The sequence below is a fragment of the Hyalella azteca genome, unplaced genomic scaffold (genome assembly GCF_000764305.2).
Source record: "Hyalella azteca isolate HAZT.00-mixed unplaced genomic scaffold, Hazt_2.0.2 contig12678, whole genome shotgun sequence".
NCBI classification, from domain to species: domain Eukaryota; kingdom Metazoa; phylum Arthropoda; class Malacostraca; order Amphipoda; family Hyalellidae; genus Hyalella; species Hyalella azteca.
The window spans coordinates 201944-222041 of record NW_025942630.1 but is presented as its reverse complement, the minus strand read 5'-3'; the positions used below and the strand labels follow the sequence as shown (position 1 = coordinate 222041).

Sequence of the window (20098 nt, the reverse complement as noted above, 5' to 3'; positions counted from 1 at the left end):
GAGAGTACCAGGCGGCAGTGATAGGGCACCCGTTATAGCAAGTGTTATAGCAGAAGTGCAGTAGTATTAGTTGCATCATTAGAGCAGTATTTGGGCAGCAGTTACAGGTTGGTATTAGGGCAGCAGTTAGACAGTTTTAGGGTAGCATTTAGGCATATTATAGCAGTAGTAGAGCAGTATTTGGCAGCAGTTATGCAATATTAGGGCAGCAGTTGAGCTGAATTAGAGCGGAAGTTAGGCAGTAATAGTGCAGCAGTGGAGCTGAATTGGGGCAGCAGTAAAGCAATATTAGCGCAGTAGTTAGGCAGTATTAGGGCAGCAGTAGAGCTGTATTAGGGCAGCAATGAAGCAGTATTAGGGCCACCCACAGTTAAGCAGTATTAGTGGAGCAAGTAGGCGGTATTCGTGCAGTAGTAGAGCAGTAGTATGGCAGCAGCAGGGCAGTATTTATGCAGCAATAGAGCAGTAGGCGAGCAGCAGTTGCGCAGTTTTAGGCTGAATGCCGACCCTGGAATTAATAATGAGGTGGGGCGATGCAACAGCGAGTTTTGGCCGCTAAAGGACCCAAAAATGTGACGCTTTCCTGGCCTCGAATGACCCCAGAGCTCCAGGCTGCGAAATACTCGCATTTTTTGCCGCAAATTCCGACATCCGAGCGAGCGAGGCCTGCTTTACAGATGATTCAGCCTCTCCTGTTAGGAGCAGATGTTTCCTGTTGCGAGCAGATGTTTCCTGTTGCGAGCAGATATTTCTCGTTGCGAGCAGATGTTTCATGTTGCGTGCATATGTTTCATGCTTATAGTAGATGNACAGTCACCCCTACCATTGCACCCCTTGGGATATCCCTCAGTGTACTTACTTTGTGTACAATCTGGTCCAGTGTAGCCGGGATTACACTGACAGGATCCCAGGATACAGTCACCCCTACCATTGCACCCCTTGGGATATCCCTCAGTGTACTTACTTTGTGTACAATCTGGTCCAGTGTAGCCGGGATTACACTGACAGGATCCCAGGATACAGTCACCCCTACCATTGCACCCCTTGGGATATCCCTCAGTGTACTTACTTTGTGTACAATCTGGTCCAGTGTAGCCGGGATTACACTGACAGGATCCCAGGATACAGTCACCCCTACCATTGCACCCCTTGGGATATCCCTCAGTGTACTTACTTTGTGTACAATCTGGTCCAGTGTAGCCGGGATTACACTGACAGGATCCCAGGATACAGTCACCCTTGCCATTGCACCCCTTAGGACACCCCTCGGTGTCCTCGGAGCTGACGACGCCCAGTAAGCTGATCTCCTGCAGGTCGCCGTCGTCGTTGTACAGACTCAGGAACCAGTGGCCCTGCTCCAGGTACCGCGTCAGTGTCTGCTGCTGCGTCGGGGCCTAAGGATCACCAAGAAAACAATTATTTTAATAATAATAATATTTGATAGAGCATCTCTTTATTATTGATATGAGGTATGACTGGCAATAACAACACTTTCCTACTCCTGTGAACGTTGATACATACCATGTGAGGAATGAAAACATTAGTGTATGTCGTTGACGGCATTTACAAAATAAAAGCAATAAAGTATGGAATCGAGTTGTAATATACAGTATATATATGAACGCATGTTCCAGTCTAGAAATAGGACCGCGACGCTTGCGGCTTGTGGAAGAGAAAGCCGATGATGAGCGCACAGCGTCTGAGTGGTGACCGTGTTTCTTAGACCGGCTTGCAATTTTATGGTGTTGACTTGCTTATATCAAGGGCTTTATTTTATAGTAAAGGAAAAACTATGGCTGATGAAAGACTGTAGGAGAATAAGAAGCTGCTTGTCATACTGGCAACAATTAGTTTATAGCGACCTTTGCCTGTAATAACCATGTTGGTACTTGGTTCGGGACTCAGGATCGCAAAGACCTATTTTCGAGTACTTTTCTATTCATACGTATGTTGAGATCCAGTCAGAGATGCCCTGCCGGTGTTTCATGCGCGTAACATGCACGATATATTTGGGTGCTGATGAGTGCATCAAGCCTTCGATTAACTACTAAGACCGATTAATATCACGTGCGACAGTACGTGCTTAATAGCGTACACTTCACTTGCGCCTCCTGAAGATACACCAACTACACGTCACTTCATTCCGACTCGTCCCCCTTCTACCGGCCGCCTTCACTTATGCTTTCATTTTTCTCTGATGCTTGGCTAACTTTTTCGCAATTAGCATATATTTTTACGAATGAACTCATGAAGAGATTGAGAGTAAAATACAGCTGCTGTTGTCTACATTAGCTTCGTTTATAAGGCATTCAAATGTCGTCGACCGTATCTCTAATTAAAGCTCGACACATATGAACGAGTCATAAAATTTCCGGAGCATTTGCGTAAAACACTGCAAATAAGGGGCGCGCGTGAGGCAGCAGGGCTGTAAATATACGGTAAAACAGCGGTAAATGCAACTCCATTGTCTGAAAGTGCGACTAAAACACGTCCGTGGCAGCAGCATCTATCAGGCGCGAGTTATGGCGTCTTGTGCGCCGCGTAAAACGTGACGCACTCGCGTACCTCAGCGGCGTTTACATGAGGGAACAAGGAGGTACGGAGATGGCTTTTTGTTCATAGAATTTCTTGATATTTATGAGGTTGCATTTAAAAAGGTTCATTTTTTGTTTTTCTTTATTGCTCCAACTTTAATAGTAGGATACTCATGCACCGAGCATATAACTGTGATGACGATATATATTTGCAATCAGGGTCTTCAAAATTATTCGATTAATTTATCAAAATTAGATAAAATAAGTAAGGGATAAATGCATGAATTAATAAAAATGAATTAGGAATATCAGGGAGGCCGCCGCACCACGGAATTGGAATGTCGGTCCAGGGGCACATAAAATCGCGCAGCTTGGGTCACTGCGGTTCAGTTTGGGATACCATGCGTGACGTGGAATGTTACTGGGATACCTTTTCATCTTCATTAGTTAAGCTTATCATCATTAGTTGATTTTCGAATCTATAGGTTATAACCAGTGACTGATTTTTCTTATAGATGATGAATGCGTTTTTTCATTCATAATAATTTTTAATTTACATTACAAAGCAATTGATTAAAAAATAAAATTTTATTTCGTTTGGAAGTTGAGGTAATAATAATAGCGCTCTACCATTCCTAGGCCGAGTCAATAGTGCTAAGGGATCGTGTAGCTGCTGCGGGGTCATGGGGAACATCCAGACATCCAAACAAACTAAAACTGATGGCGTAACTGATGACAACTGACGGTAACTGATGGCTTAGCCAAACCGTCGATCAGATGTACGCCAAGCCTCTCTAATGGCTTACCTAAGAACTGGATAAGGAATCAGATGGATTGAGAAGAATGAAGATGGATAAAAAAGAGTAGAGATGTCTTATAATGAGAAGATTCGTTCTTTCACAGTACATACATTGCTCACTCTAAAACCGGTTTGGGGTGATATGCTTTGTCCTTGTTTTTGTTCGATTTCCAGGTTCTGTAGGTAATTTCATCCTGTGAATTAAATTTTTCATCATTGCAATGAATTTGCTGTATGAGCGGCGACAGTTTCCCCCCATTCACGAAGCTTATTTATTTTCTATCTTTCGTTGTACGAATTTCATTTTAATTAAGATGACGAAGATCGACCGAATGAGATTTGTCTATAAGCACATTTTCGAAGAAATTCGCATGGTTTTTAGATGTAAATGTTCCCTTCGACCGTACAGTGACAAGTAATAAATATTTAATTCTAAATAATCTTGTATAATAAATTACAAAATAAACCTAATTCCCCAACTCACCGAAGAAGACCTGGACGGCCGAGCAGGAGGCCCCGACGCCACGCGGTATCCTGAGAAGACCTGCAGGAAGTCGTAGGAGGTGTGGGTGGGCAGGGCGTTCCTCCTGCCGTAGATGCCCACAGAGGCGCCCCTGGGGATGCCCACGTCGAACCTGATGTAGGCAGACTCGGTCTGGTAGAACTGCATGTTCCAGTAGCCGTAGGGGGCGATGTTCTGACGCAACTTCTGGCCGAGCTCCATGCGCTTGAACGTCGTGCCGTCCGGGGGGATCGTCTGGTCGGGTCGACGTCTGTGTTCTGCACAGTCATAGCAAGGAGACGTGTCAGACATGAACTTTTGTTAATAATTGATATCTTTTAATTTATTTTACAATACGAAAAGATATTGTTTCTGGTTATGAGGAGCGTTCGTTTCAATTCTTAGGGCGCGTGAGTGGGCATCACGCACTAGCACCTTGCGACAACTGCAGACGACACCGTACGATACACAGAAAATAAATTACGTTCATCGAGAAAGAACTATGAGAAATCAGGAAGAATTACTTCTTGTTGTTCCGTAGATACAGATAATGCGAGGAAACAGGTCTACGTTTGTGAGGGAACAGATAATGCTAGGGTTCAGTCAATACAAAAAAAAAAAAAAACTTAAAAACCGTAATGAACCAAAGCAATGAGTAAAAATTGTGAGGTAACAGCAAACGGTCTGTAGTGAGCAGTTGGTATCAGGGAACAACAACATGTTGAGGAGAACAGGCAGGCCTGAAGAACACTGACTATATACGCCTTATGAATGGTGCAGATCGTGGGAACAGTAATAGCAAAGAAAAAGTTACGGCAAATCACAAGCATGGTAAGGTACCAGCATGGTAAGGCACGAGCATGGCAAGGTACGAGCATGGCAAGGTACGAGCACGGCAAGGTACGAGCATGGCAAGGTACGAGCATGGCAAGGTACGAGCATGGCAAGGTACGAGCATGGCAAGGTACGAGCATGGCAAGGTACGAGCATGGCAAGGCACGAGCATGGCAAGGTACGAGCATGGCAAGGTACGAGCATGGCAAATCACGAGCACGGCAAGGCACCAGTCACGGCAAGGCACGATGTACGAGTCACAGCAAGGCATGAATCACGACAAAGCACGAGTCACGACACGGCACCAGTGCACGGCACTGTTCGTGCATAATGCACGGCAATGCACGACAATGCACGGCAATGCACGGCAATGCACGGCAATGCACGGCAATGCACGACAATGCACGGCAATGCACGGCAAGCCACGGCTTAGCACGTATCCAGCAAGCTTCATGTTGCGGAGGTCGGAAAAAGATGAAAGCTGCGAGATTAATTAGCGCTGGCGGAGCAAGCTTAGCGGCAGCATCAAAGAGCAAAGTGCTAGTCCTCAATTCTCTTTGAGACGGAAATTACTTGCAGCAAACATAGCCACGCAAACTAAAACTGGACCAATGCAGTCGCTCTCTCTCCCACAGCTTGCGTCAGAAACAACCTAAGCCATTCCATGAGCAAATCAAAGTCAAGCGCAGCCGCCCGAGCACTTTATGTTGAGATACCTTGTTGAAAATTATGGCAGTGTTATAGGCGGCCAGCAGTGGGTCTTTCAGCTTCCAGACGTGAGGTTTAAATGGGTATTTAAATAGACTGCAGCTGCTGCGGCAGTGAAAGTAATACCGAGCGCCGGGCTAACTACAAATGAGAGCCAGTCTTTGAACTCCATTAACGTATATTACAGCCCTCTGTATAAATGAAAGTGTCTCTGTTTTGTATACAACTTATTAAAAAACTTCTTTGCAAAGAAAAATGACTGTCTGGTGAAAAATTCACAGGGCCCTTCTCTGGACCAAACTAAGCCTTATTAGGAATGGAAGAAATGAACTAAATTCACAACTTTATGAACGAGTTGTGAATTTACAACGAGAGAAAGATAAGAAGGCGCTTCAAGTGTCCACATGTGCGATGGCATATATATACTACTGCTGCATTAGTTATCCATTGGGCTGCTATACATGTACTATTCCTGCATGATCATATAGCATTAGTTATTCATTTGGCTATATATTAGAATCGCTGGAAGACAAATCGCTGTTGCCATTAGAATGATCAACCTTTCACAGAAATATTCCCAAACTACGAAATTTAATCGTTTAAAAAATACATTGTAATTTATACAAAAATGTTTATAAAATATTTATTTACCTAAGCTTATAAGGCTATCAATGCCAAAAACACCGAGTTAACACATGGCAGTTAATCAACGCAAATTCTGGCTGTTCCTTCATCTGCTATGTACGAATACAGTAAATAGCAGGTGAATGAACTCATGTTGAACACAACAAACAACAGAAGGTGAATGTGCAAATGCTGAACACAACGAACAATACCAAACCATTGTACACACGCTGATAATTTATAACAAGAGCCATTTGCAGCCCCAGACCCTGAGCACACACAATTTGCAGTGCTGACATAGGAAAAAGAACCGGAGCCACGAGACCGGAGCCCGCCACGAGACCGGAGCCCGCCACGAGACCGGAGCTCCGTCACGAGACCGGAGCCCCACCGCAAGATCGGAGCCCCGCCACGAGACCGGAGCCCCACCACGAGACCGGAGCCCCGCCACGAGACCGGAGCCCCGCCACGAGACCGGAGCCCCACCATGAGATACACAACAATTCAAGAGCTCAGGTCTAACGTGAACAACATGAGTGAGTCGTGTGAATGTGATCAATGTTGCGTGGCATGAGCGATGTTGCAAGAGATGAGCGATGTTACAAGAGATGAGCGATGTTGCAAGAGATGGACGACGTGTTGGAGCTGCAGCATCATTAGTTACAGGCGAGCCTCTAGCAACAGCATCATCGGGAGGTGCTGCCAGCATTGCTGCGCTGAGAAACGGCAGCAATATAGCCACGAGCAGAGCAGCATTATAGCCACGAGCAGGGCAGCATTATAGCCACGAGCAGGACTGAGTTACAATCTGGCTGTACGTTCTCTTCGCTTAATGAACAACTAAAACTATTTGTTTATTTTACTATGCAACTGCAACATAAAATTTAAAAACAGTAAAGCAGACACAAATCAGGAAAATTTTGAGAAAAAAGGAAAAGAACCAAAAATAATTACTTCATAGCGTCCTGTTTGCTTGATAATGGCAAAAGAATAAACGAGTTTTAAAAATAAATAAATAATTGATAATTGTAGAAGCAAGCAATTAGGTTAACTTAAAACGCAAGCAGTTAGAATATTAAAACAATAATGTAGCGTTAAAGATTGTGTCTTTTTATTTCAATACATGGTCATCTTTCTTCTTTTTTGGTCGTTTTCCGTTTTAATTCAGAATTTCCCGGTAAAGCATGCCACCTCACCTGCCAGCTTGTGGATCACTTCTATAGGTAGAGGCGGAGGTGGTGGAGTGGTTGTTGTGGTGGTCGTGGTAGTGGTGGATGTAGTGGTCGATGCAGTGGTTGTAGGTGATGTACTATCGGTAGAAGTGGCAGTCTCTGTAGGTGTTGTAGCTTCAGTAGTCGTGGTATCTTCTGTGGAGGCTACAGCAGCAGTGGTAGATTCAGCACTCGGTGTAGCTTGTATGGTGATGGTGCAGTTATTTGGATTATCTACGCTAGGAATAACGGTTGATTCTTCGATGACCAGAGCGTCTGCCAATAACTCCGAGGTTAATTTAGCTCCAGCAGGCACAACGCATTGGCAAGGACATGACGAGCAGTCTGTCACGGGTATGTGTTCGCCTTCTTCGATGTTCATTTTAACCAAAGACTCATTAACCGCGGGCTCGGACACGTGCAACATCATGGGCGGTACCTGAACATCGTTCATCATTTGCGAATTTAGGCTTATCTCCTCCTCTTCAAATTCCGGCTCAGTCTGCGGCCGGAATATATTAATGTTTGTATCATCGGTGCTACCGGAGGCGGGAACAGAGACGGACAACACATACACTGGCTTGCCGTGTCCAGCAGGCGCCCTTCCGTCGGTGCTGCTGTCATCCTCAGTTGCTATCGTGACGTTGACAGTCACTCGTTTTGAGTGACGCTTTCTGCTTACCTCATGCAGACTGGGAATGAAAGTGGCAGGAGGTGCAATGGTTCTACTAATGGTTGAGTCTGGCACGGCTAAGCCCTCAGAAATGAGGCCTCGGCTCACCTGGACAGCCTCGATACTCACAGAATCAGTGCGACGCCCGCCAGTCTCCTCTGGCGCTGGTAAAGGAAAGTCGCTGGCGTCAACCACAATTGATTTGCCTGCATTAGTTTCGTGCTTCTTTCCGGTGTGAGATGGCACAGGAAGATTCTGCTCAGCTGGCAATACTTCGTACGCTGCAGAAGGCAACGCATTACGAACTGTGTGCGCAATGTGCTGTGACTCGCTGGATTGTAGGAACTCGTCGCCGTTCTGAGCAACATTAAGGGACGAAGACTTCGCTTTCTCAGGAGCACTTGGCTGCCGACTATCGATCGGCCCCCAACTCCAGGAGTCATAGCCAGAATGATGGGCGGTATTAACGCGGGTGTTCGATAACTTCCGATAACTTAGCGATGAATCGTAATGAGGGATAACGGGATCAGACTGAGGGGCTAGAACGTCGTTACTCTCCGGGGTCGAAGACACGGATGACTCCATGCCCCACGTGGGATGCCTCTCCGTCACGTGAAGGTATTGAACCTTATTACTGAGCGACTCGAAATTCGGAACAGGAATGTCGGTAAGCGGAGGTTCTAGATACACGCCGCTGCTAGAAGTATGTGTCGCTCGGCCACCCTTCTTGCGAAGAGGGTGCGTCGTAATGTGATCCATAGCTTCGTAAGGGACGATCCGGACGGTCGAGTCATACGGCAACGAAGCGGATGATCGAGCTGCACCAGGGGACGCATTCGGTCCCTCCGACAAGTTAGTGAGTCGCGGCGCGCTGGGAGCGATAACGTGGAAATTTTCTCGAGTTAAGGCCATGACTTGGAGGTCATCAGAGTACTGTGGAACTGCCATCACTTTTCTGACTTCCTTTGGGTGTGCTGAAGGAAGGAAAAAGTGGCGCTGGGCAATGGGGGGTTCGCGGTCGGTCCTACCATTATCATGGTCTTCTTTACCTTTAGACGGCCAGAGGCTTTCGAAGGGACTTAAATGATTCTCCTCCTCGTAATAATAATCGTCGTGGCTCCCGAGATCCTCTTTGAACAAGTGTGGGAAAATATCTATGGCGGCATTAGACTCTGGGCCGCCCGGAGTTTCAAAACTTGCATCATCAGAAGTACTTCCCGCAGCGCTCTCATTGGATTGCAAACTGCCGTTCAGAAACGCTCCGTCGTGAGCACTCTCGCCCTGGATGGTTTTTCGCCCACCTTTCCTTATTGACCGCGCGTTTATTTGAGAGGCAGCTGGTCGATTTAGTGCGCCCGCGGCGGCTGTGTCCGTCGCAGCGCTCCCATCAGGAACTTTTTGACCACCTTTCCGACCAAGCTCATCGCTACGCAGATCAGCCGCCACAAAATCAGCGTCTGTTTTCCTTCCGCCTTTTCGCAGGTTTTTTACGCCAGTGTAAATTTGAGCTTGTAAAGAGCCGCGTGCAGAGATGCCTGGAACAACAAACACCCCATCGCTTTGTACCTCGGAAAAATTTAAAGATTTTTCAGGAGATTCCATAGCCTCAACTTCCTTCTCAAAGAGCCAGCCCAAGTTCCATAGATTTTTTCGGTCCAACTTGGCCACTAATGAACCTTCCTTTGAAGAACTTACTGGATCGTCCCTCATCATCTGATCCAGCGCAAGCGATCGATTGAGTGGTTGCAAGCCATCACTCCCGCTGCCTTCAGGGAAAGCCGAATCATTTTTAAAACTTTCCTCTGATATAATAAATCTATCATCGGAAAAAATTGGCGGCCTCGAATCCTTTGATGACGCATCAGACGTATTGGTGCCAAATGAATCCATTTCATAAATTACAACATTGTCCGAACTTGCCTCACCAAAAGCATAATCCATAAGGCTATCATCGGGATCTTCAGCGAATGGATCAACGTCTTCAGCTGCAGCTTGGCCCTCGACGTTGTCGTATTCCACAACATCAACGACAGGAGCCGATACGAAGCCTGGGTCATTTTCCCCGGCTTCATCAGAGTGAACCAAAATCAATGAATCAGTTGAATCGATATCATCGGTGCCGGCAACAGGCATATCAGTTAAGGAATCTGTGTCCTCATTGCCAATGATTTCCGATCCCGGGGTGGAATTTGCAAAGTCAGGCGGTGCGTCTGATGCATCGCTGTCTGGGTTAGTCAGCGCATTGCTGGCAAAGGCAGCATTCGGCTGATTAGTCACAGGCCGGGGCGAGTTAGTGCTGAATTTGTTATCATCAAGAAGTTTAGCAGGTTGATTATCGACATCTTCGAAATAAGGATATGTAGTTTCTTCATGCAACACCAGGTCAGAGTGGTAAGATGGACTTGATGTCAATATTTCATTATAATTATGAGCTCCGACATCAGGCGCAGGATCAGTTTCAGAGTCTTCCGGCGCACTGCGTTTGACACGCCTACCGCTGCCAGAACTACTCTCAACCAAAGCGTCTACAGAAGAAGCAAACTCAAAACCGTCAACAGAAGGTGAGTGCAGGGAATACTTTTTAGGGGGTTTATCGAGAGGATGCAACTCGGAGAGGAGGTTAAGAAACTTATTTGGGGATGGCGGGCTCAGGACAAAACGCTGCCACACGTTACCTCTCGACGTCACGCGGCTTACTGACGTCGAGTCTTCGCTGGCAGCGGGCAACCCCGCGTCGCTGCAGCCGCCCTCCGATGGCAACACTAGCAAGTTCGTCGCTGCAGGAGAGAGAAAAAAATGTGTGAATTCATGAACAAAAATCAAGTTGACAGTTGCTTCGAAAAAATGAGTGATCCAATGTTTAAAGGAGAACAGCAAGCACCAAATCAATTTTTTCGCCAAACTTCCATGAAAAATTATATCTCTAAATCATTTCCATGGAACAAAAAATTTACACGTACTAGTCATGTTCATCACTAGTATCATGTTAACTGAACCCTTGATTATAATTATCGTAAAATAATTTACCCAAATACTGTAAAGGCACAACACACGTTCACCGCATGCAGTTCGAGAATATGACCCTAAAGAGCAGAAGACAAAGGCGTAGTTTAGTTACTAACAAGGGTTCATTTGGGTCGCATTAAAGGGATAAGCTCGAGGGGAAAACCCAGAGAGATCACGCAAGTTTTATATGGTGAGCAAACAGCAGGTTTTAAACGACCCGACGGCGCCGCCGAAACACGAAACTCAAATCAGGGAAATTAGAGATAACAACAGATGGAAATCCGGGTAAGTGGCAGCCGGTTGTGAAACCAACCGCTATTTTTAATAGGGAATAATGCCGCCATTATGCTCATCCGTTCAGAACATAATCGTATATTATCATCTATTAATAATTATCGTATTATATTATTTCACAGGCAGCATGGACGTCGCTGCGTGATCGTTTTGAGCGAATCGAAAAGGAAAAAATGGTGAACACGACAAGCGGCCGTACAATGAAGACGCCGAGAACACCACACCCAGCTGTGCAATCATATCCTCGTATCATAATGCGGTGGTCTGAGGTGCCCTTAGCGCGGCGGCCCGAGCAACCCATGGTGCGTCAGGCGTCTGATTATCTCAAGACAATAGGCGGTATTAGCAGGACACTTCAATCCCGCAGGTTGAGGATAATTCCAGGCCCGGCGCCCAGCAGCGCTATCAGGGGCTCTCCAAACGACCGCCGATGTATCGCCGGCCATACAATAGTCGACTATGACTCTACACGAGGTCGGGTCATATAAATTAAGCTAAAACGCCACTTTATTTCATTTTCTCTTGCTTAGGCGTGGGAGGAATAACCTAAGGTATATCAGCAAAATGAGTCCGAAAATAATTGTATTGGACGCGCGTATATTGGTGTCATTAACATCAGCATATCATCAGCCAATCATCTGATCGCCATCGTCATGTTACTCTGTAAATTATTAGTAAATAATCTGGTCATAATCATCGTGATCATAAATCCGCTGGATCCGCGTGATCAGAAGGATCAGCGAGCTCTCAGGAACAGGATGAGTCATCACAAGACGGCCAGCAGCCGTGAAATTGGCAGCGCGGACGGCGTGACGAGGCCGTAACTCACACGGTCACGGCCATGATGTCATCGCGCTGTAATGCGTCTCATTGTCACGGCCGTGGCGTTGTATAATGATAGCCACTACGTATCGTGGGACGGCCTTCAAGTTGCATAACGGCCAGGAAATGTGACCGTATTTCTTGTTATGGCTGTAGCGCCATCTTCTTAGCGCTTTAGAGCCATCTTTGTTACGGCTCTTGCGCCATCGCGTTACGGCGGTAGCGCCATCTTGTTTCGGCTATAACGTCATCTTGTTACGGTTGTAGCGCCATCTTGTTACCGCTGTAACATCATTCATAAGAGTCCCGTTACACACTGCGACTGGCCAACATTCCTCAAGATTGGAATGCTCTCAAGGTGCAGAACATCTCCCTCATGTTGGGCTGTGAAGCTGCCATGGCATGCGGTCAACATGGTAATGTGGCGTTTGGAGCAATTGCCATGTGGCAGCCATGGATTATTCAGGTGGCATGCAAAGATGGCTGGAGCGGCGCGATGCATTATGCTGATGTGGCATCGCGCCGTGATGGAATGCCACAGCCCGCGGCTCGACGGCTCGAAACGGGCAGGGCGCAAGCCGGAAATGTGACAGGAGTGCGGCAAGTGAGCTGATAAGAACGTGGCAGTGGCCATTTCTTATCAAAAGTGCAGCATCCGAATGAACAGATTACCTTACATGGCATCAAAACTTAATGAGACAAAGTGACGGATATTTTTGCATTAATAAATAGCCGATGATTCGATGGTATGACAAATCTACAATGAATAGATGAAAAATACTGCCGTCGCATATTGGAACGAACATTTTAATTCGGTAGATATAAAAGCGATGTATCTTCTCAAAATATGGAAAGAACGTCTGAGATAAAGTAAAATCAGATAAAACTAGCGGCCCTAGTTATGCGCATGCGTCATGGTAAGCTTGGAATGGTTAACGAACGATATGAATAATGGATATCGGCTTCAGAATGCATTCATATTCGACGCACCGAATATAAAGCCAAATTCAACGGACAACAGGACAAACTGACAAACGGAATAACAGGAAATTATGTAATATATATTTATTGCGCATCTACAGTATTAAAGCCGTATATTATTCGTCGATATTGTCCAAGCCAATTTCATTGGTATTAACCAAGCCTTATTTGTATAGTTTCCGAGCCATATTTGCATATTTTGTTCCATACAGCATCCGTCAATATTATCTAATCCATATTCGTGAGCCACCGTCAGCCCGCCACCGCTATTTGGGATCGTCACCGAATATTCGTCGCTGGCCCCGCGGCCGCAAGACAACATCATTATTCCTCAGCCTGCGGTCGCTACTTCTTCCCCAGGCCAGCCCCACCGCGCAAAAAAATCCTATGGCTTCGCTAATGAGGCCTATGAGAATATTATTACGGTTAGAGGACGTGAGGGGATGTGAGGGTATACAATACTTTAGCATACGATTTCCGATATAATTATATAAATTCAAAAAGATACTGATACATTTGAATGCAAATCCGTAGACTTTAACGCGGAGCTCAGCATGAATTGTAAATATTTCTGCATGGATAAGCTCGACTTGAATAATTTTCTGTTCACAAAATAGTGGGCAACAAAATTGAATATATCAATGCTGATCATGCATTCACAACTAGTTCCAATATAAGTTTCGACTTTGCAGAAGACATAGGATTGAGTAATTTATTTCGAGGATAATCACAGAGGATGTACGTTCTAACCTAATTTAGCAGAAGTATGAGCAATTAAAAAAATGACAAGATATTATTTCAAGGGGAATTTTAATCATCTTATATTTTTTGTCAGATATTGTAAGTGCTTGATACCTGGCACCACAAATACGTAAGTGCTGTTGGGGCGCGTATCCAGGATACTTATCGTGTCGGGATATTGTATATAGGGGCTATTGGGGCGCGTATCCAGGATACTTATCGTGTCGGGATATTGTATATAGGGGCTGTTGGGGCGCGTATCCAGGATACTTATCGTGTCGGGATATTGTATATAGGGGCTGTTGGGGCGCGTATCCAGGATACTTATCGTGTCGGGATATTGTATATAGGGGCTGTTGGGGCTGCTTCGTGTTCTATGTAAGAATTTTTTTTAAGCATAACTTAATTTTATTCGGATTAGTGGGGCAACGAAATTACAAACAATCAGAAATTATAAATTCCTAGCTAGCCTGCAAGTTATCAGTAAATTTAATTAAAACTACTGAAGAATTCATTACTCACCAAGCACGAAACCGAGTAAGGAGCACAGCAAACAGCTGATACAGATGAATATGACGGCCGTACACCTCCATGAGCACGCAGATAGACATCCTCTTCTACTGAAGCCTCGACCGGCACTGGCGCCGCTTGCCCCGCACAACCCGCCAGCACTCGCTCCCCCGCCAGCCAGGCCCCTCAGTGAGCGGTGGGACGGCGACGCGGTGCCACGCAGCAAATTGTGGCGCCCCGCCACACCCGGCAGACCGGTGCTGAAGTGGCTGTGGTAGCTGGCGATCAGTAGAGAAAAAAATGTTTATCAGTTAATTTTTACGTAAATGTCATTATATATATTATAATATATCATCAATAATAATATTTTGCTTCATTCATTGATAATTAAAGTGAAGCTTGTGCAGTGAAATGCTGCCGGTAGCTGTGGACAAGAAGAAAATAATTTTTTAGTCACAGTGGGAAGGTGGCACTGCGAGTGGCACTGTGCATGGGCTGACTTGTAGGCGGGTGGCACTGCAGAAGAATGGCAGCGAGTGCCACTAATGAGGCTTGACAGGCGCCGTCAGGAGCTCTCATAGCCGCTCCAGGCGTCATCTCAATTAGGCGCTCAGCAGTCCGCCTCTGCAGCGCCCTGGCACTCCAATGCAAATTACAGCTCATAACTGCTAACTGTGAACTGCAGCTCTTAACTGCTAACTATGAACTGCAGCTCATAACTGCTAACTGTGAACTGCAGCTCATAACTGCTAACTGTGAACTGCAGCTCATAACTGCTAACTATGAACTGCAGCTCTTAACTGCTAACTATGAATGCAGCTCATAACTGCTAACTATGAATGCAGCTCATAACTGCTTAACTATGAATGCAGCTCATAACTGCAAACTATGAATGCAGCTCATAACTGCTAACTATGAATGCAGCTCATAAGTGCAACGCGCAGCTGCACCAGAGCAACAGCTGCATCATCACACCCACAGTCCCTGCCTTGATTCATCATATTCACATGCTTGCCTTCACCTAATTCACTACATTAAGTTATCCTCTAACTACCACACATTTTAGCTCACTGTGTGTATCTGAGCCTAGCCCCCATATGGACACCATCGTCACAATGAAGGTCTGCCTCCATATGGCCGCCCACCACCATGTGGACGCCCGTCCCCGCCATGAGCAACATTGCTAGTGTATATTTCAGGCTCATTCTGGCCGACACTCGCAGTATTTGCCCAGGGGCGGCGGGTAAACACCGCCGCTCGCGGTGGTAATGAATCATGTTGGGTCTGCCTCACGCCTCATGGAGGTTAGCATAGCCGCCTCGCCAGCCTCATGTTGCTTTAATCCTGTGCCCATCATACCTACCTGCCTTATGTTGCCTCATTATATTCTACAGAAACTAGTCTAGAAGAGAAATATTCTACAGAAGATGATTTAACAGATGAGAACTTCCCATTTTCGCTGAGAGACCTGGAAATTAATATATATATTCGAGAAATTTGGAAATTTGTATTCATTCACAAGGCCTCAACGATGGATTAAATGTGAATGATTTAACTCAAGTAGACTGTTTACTTCGAACGTTTAAGAAAGGAAAATGTAACAGTAGAAATTAAATGGCGTTGGTCTTCAAGAACATGTCTTGAACACGGCTAGCGGGTATGGCGTGTAGAGCCCGGCACACATGGCTGTTTTGCCAGGATATGGCTAGCGGGTATGGCCTATGGAGCCCTGCACACATGGCTGTTTTGCCAGGATATGGCTAGCGGGTATGGCCTATGGAGCCCTGCACACATGGCTGTTTTGCCAGGACATGGCTGGCGGGTGTGGCGTGTGGAGCCCCTACACACATGGCTGTTTTGCCAGGACATGGCTGGCGGGTGTGGCGTGTGGAGCCCGGCACACATGGCTGTTTTGCCAGAACATGGCTAGCGGGTATGGCGTGTGGAGCCCCGCACACATGGCTGTTTTGCCAGGACATGGCTGGCGGGTGTGGCGTGTGGAGCCCTGCACACATGGCTGTTCAGCAGACGCCATATGGCTGTTAAACCTAATCAGCAAGCTAAAAAAAACTTGCCGAAAAAGTGGCATTTCCCAGGCGAGAAAAAGCCAAAGCTGCCACTGACAGACTCGCAGGAATCTAACTTCTTTTTCAGCTTCGTTTTGGAAACAAGAATAGCGAAATGGAATAGAAAGTATACATGTTATTCAACGAAGACTTGAATACTGAACGTGAAATAATTTTACTTCGAATAAACTTTTGATTATATTTTGTTTTTGTGTGTAATAGACAAGAGAATGATTCTTCTTCTTAACTTGATCAATGTGAAGTTGTGATATTTTCTTCAAATCTAGAGCCCAGAGAGTGCCTACGAATTATTATTTATGGAAGATTTAGAATCGCCGGAAGGATAGCCGACGATTGTCGGATTTTGTTCGCTTCTAACTGGAACAATAAATTGAATGATGAATATAATAATAAAATAGATTTATATATACATTATATTTTTTAATCGCATTTCTGGAAAAATTTTTTAATGAATATTCAATGCAAGTAACATTCATGGTTCGGACATCTGAACAAATTCGGGATTAGCAGTCGTCCCGACATTTACCATGAGTATAGTTTATGAGATTGAAAAGGTCGTTGCATCTTTTGACGATACTAGTTTGTTAATTAACTAGTCATGTGCAATTAATGTTAACGATGCAACAAACAGGGAACAGACTCTGAAATTACTCACGTGGTAACTATGTGAAAGTTTATAAAGTTCATCCAGAAATTCTTCGAAGTTAACATTGAATGCCACGTGTCACCACAATGGATGGAAGCGGTCTGACGAACAACAAAGACTCTTAACATTTACGGCCGTGGCCGTAGCAGGCGCGGCCGAACGGCGGCCGTCGGTCGGCCGACGTTGATTGGGCTCTTCACTTTCGGGATGGCCGTTGTATAATAGACGATTTGCACGATATGGAAAGTGCCCTTTAGATTGAACTTTAGAAGTCTAATGAAAAATGAACGAGAACCGTTCGTTGGGGTCGTGTTTACCGACATATAGACTAAATCACGTACCTAAACATCGATGAAGTTAGTTGCCTACCCATCGGGCAGTTAGTTTCCTGCACATCGACAGTTAGTTACCTACACATCGGCAGTTAATTACTTACACATTGGCAGTTAGTTACCTACACATTGGCAGTTAGTTACCTACACATCATAATTTATTTATGCTTTCATTCGCCTCAATATATGATGAGGTGTACATCCAACTCACCCACTCAACGCAAGATGAGGAGCACAAAACTCTACGGAAAAGTCGATGAAGATTTAAGTGTCTTTGGTCGTGGTTAATTCTCCTTCGTTGAGACGCAAAGGAAGATTCCGATGCTGTGTTTCAACTGATTGGAATTTATTAAACTTGCACCTGTTATTGCGTGCTCTTTACATCAGGAAGACATTTTTCAAAGAATTGCAGTGCATTTATAGCAAATATTGAAATAAATAATTAGAGCAGTTTTGTTTTAATAATAATAATAACAGTAATAATAATAATAGTAATGATATTATTATTATTATTAACTATTATTAATATTATAATTATAGCAGTCAGTATGAACGGTGTAATGGTGAAGGCCATGTAGCCTCACCAGCGTAGGAGCAATTCAAGAGAGTGCCCTGAACAGAGCGGCAGCAGGAGCGCTCACTTCAACCTAACTTGATATTACCAAAACTATTCTGAACGCGTGCTGCGGTGACGATTTCATATTTTGAAAGGGGATATAAATTATGTTTTTTATAGCAATGAAATATTTAAATTTCAGATGAGTGAGGAGAAAACTCATTTTTTAGCATTTGGTATTTGTAGGGATCTTGGCTGAATATTCAGGTCTACTGTGGGAAACAGAGGGAGAATAAGAACAATAGTAACTAATGTGTGGGACGTAGAATAAGTTGAGGTGTTGACGATCCCGTAGCAGTGTGAGAATTCAGAGCTGACTTGTTGTGGGATCAAAGCAAGGACTAGTTTAGAGAATTCAGACAACTGCAGAGGTATGTGTAACTGTCGATATTTATCAATGTTGCATTTATTTGGTGTGTTGATACAATGTGAGATATCTAGTAGGGAATTACCAGACTAATTGTAAATTTGATTTTGTTCATGTAGGGAGAAGTCAACCCGGATAGAAGATCACAAGAAGCTACCAAGAAGATTCAGTGTTGTGCATATATAATCTGGTACTGTGTTGTGACGAACATCTACTATGCTGTGCCCTAGCATATGAAGAAAGATCGTTCTCTTCCCTATAAAGATGCCCATATGTTCAAGTCAACTTTGTTCTGTTCAATGTTCTTAATTTAAGTGTTCACTTTTCATCAAAATTAAATTAATTGTGTTAACTCGAGATCATTATTTAACCTCGGCACGAAAGATCATTACAGTATTCAAAATCCTAGCATAGACATGGACTTTGATAGTTTTTTATTTGACTATTGTCATCTACATTAGTTACCCTGAAATGCTGGTCACTTCATTAGTTACCCAGAACTGCTGGTCATTTCATCAGTTACCTTGAACTGCTGGCCACTGTATTAGTTGCCCTGAACTGCTGGTCACTTTATTAGTTACCCTGAACTGCTGGTCACTTTATTAGTTACCCTGAACTGCTGGTCACTTTATTAGTTACCCTGAACTGCTGGTCACTTTATTAGTTACCCTGAACTGCTGGTCACTTTATTAGTTACCCTGAACTGCTGGTCACTTTATTAGTTACCCTGAACTGCTGGTCACTTTATTAGTTACCCTGAACTGCTGGTCACTTCATTAGTTACCCTGAACTGCTGGTCACTTCATTAGTTACCCTGAACTGCTGGTCACTTCATTAGTTACCCTGAACTGCTGGTCACTTCATTAGTTACCCTGAACCAGTGATCCCTGAAAGGTGTTAGCTGAACAATTTATAAATTATCTTGGGTCTGGCAAGAGAAGCCCGTCAACAAGAGGTCTGACGAACCAGGTAAGTCCTGAGGTCTGGCTACTCACGCGTCGAGGGTTTTGGCATGGTCTGATTTGACCGGCGAGTGCAGCCCAGGGCTTGTCAGACCGCAGGAGTAGTCCAGCGTAGACCCCTTCGCGTCTGAGGGTGGGGAGCGATGATCATCATTAGGCATCATTAAAATACATTTAACAGTAATGCGATAAAATTTCATTGAATAAATTTATAATAATAATAATATAATAAATAATTTTTATCTACATGTGTGTGAATTCCTGTAATATCCGGACTAAATTGGAAACATTATCGGACAGGGAATAGAAATCCGGACAAAAAATGCGTCCGGTGATTCACCGCGTAGCTAATTAATACAAGGTAATTCACGAAAACTTCCTATTTTGTATTTCGCACCAAATGTACTTCAGCCAGACGTTGTAGAGGAAAGGAGGGAAGTATTTTATATGAAAGGCAAGGTGGGTTGACACATTTAGGGCAAGTGGAAGTGTGAAAGTTAGAGGTCAGTTATTAAATCAATTGTCATGACCCTACCTCATTTGACCCTACCCCTCACTACATACGCCAAGCTATTGCCAACATACCCGTCAATATGATTCTACGAGTAGAACGGAACTTCAAAAATCGACTAACTGAATGCATTGAAAATTGAGCCGTCATTTGTACGACGTCATATACATATAAAGCTAGGTGATACAAAAATTCGGGTAATGTCTTTTTCAATAAAATTTATATTGTATTGATATCTATATTAGTTTTATTTTTATTGATCATTCAAATCAGGAAGTTTCCGTGAATCCCTCTTTCTTTAATCACCGGACATGTTTTTGCGCAAACCTCGTTAGGTT

General features: G+C 44.6%; 2 protein-coding genes across 2 annotated transcripts in view; both read right to left on the bottom strand.

Moving 5' to 3' along the window:
• LOC108668830 (teneurin-m) overlaps positions 1-912 on the bottom strand; it is a 33251-nt gene extending 32339 nt beyond the window's left edge. Inside the window, exon 1 of the mRNA XM_047883348.1 lies at positions 860-912. Within this exon, the coding sequence (XP_047739304.1) occupies position 860 (1 nt within the window). The 5' untranslated portion in view covers positions 861-912. The remainder of the gene's footprint in view (positions 1-859) is intronic.
• Positions 892-20098, bottom strand: part of LOC108668829 (streptococcal hemagglutinin) — an 85130-nt gene continuing 65923 nt past the window's right edge. The window contains exons 4-9 of the mRNA XM_047883345.1: positions 19283-19376; positions 14252-14517; positions 7198-10662; positions 3818-4113; positions 1175-1394; positions 892-896 (exon numbers count right to left, since the gene is read on the bottom strand). Of these exons, the coding sequence (XP_047739301.1) occupies positions 892-896; positions 1175-1394; positions 3818-4113; positions 7198-10662; positions 14252-14517; positions 19283-19376 (4346 nt within the window). The remainder of the gene's footprint in view (positions 897-1174; positions 1395-3817; positions 4114-7197; positions 10663-14251; positions 14518-19282; positions 19377-20098) is intronic.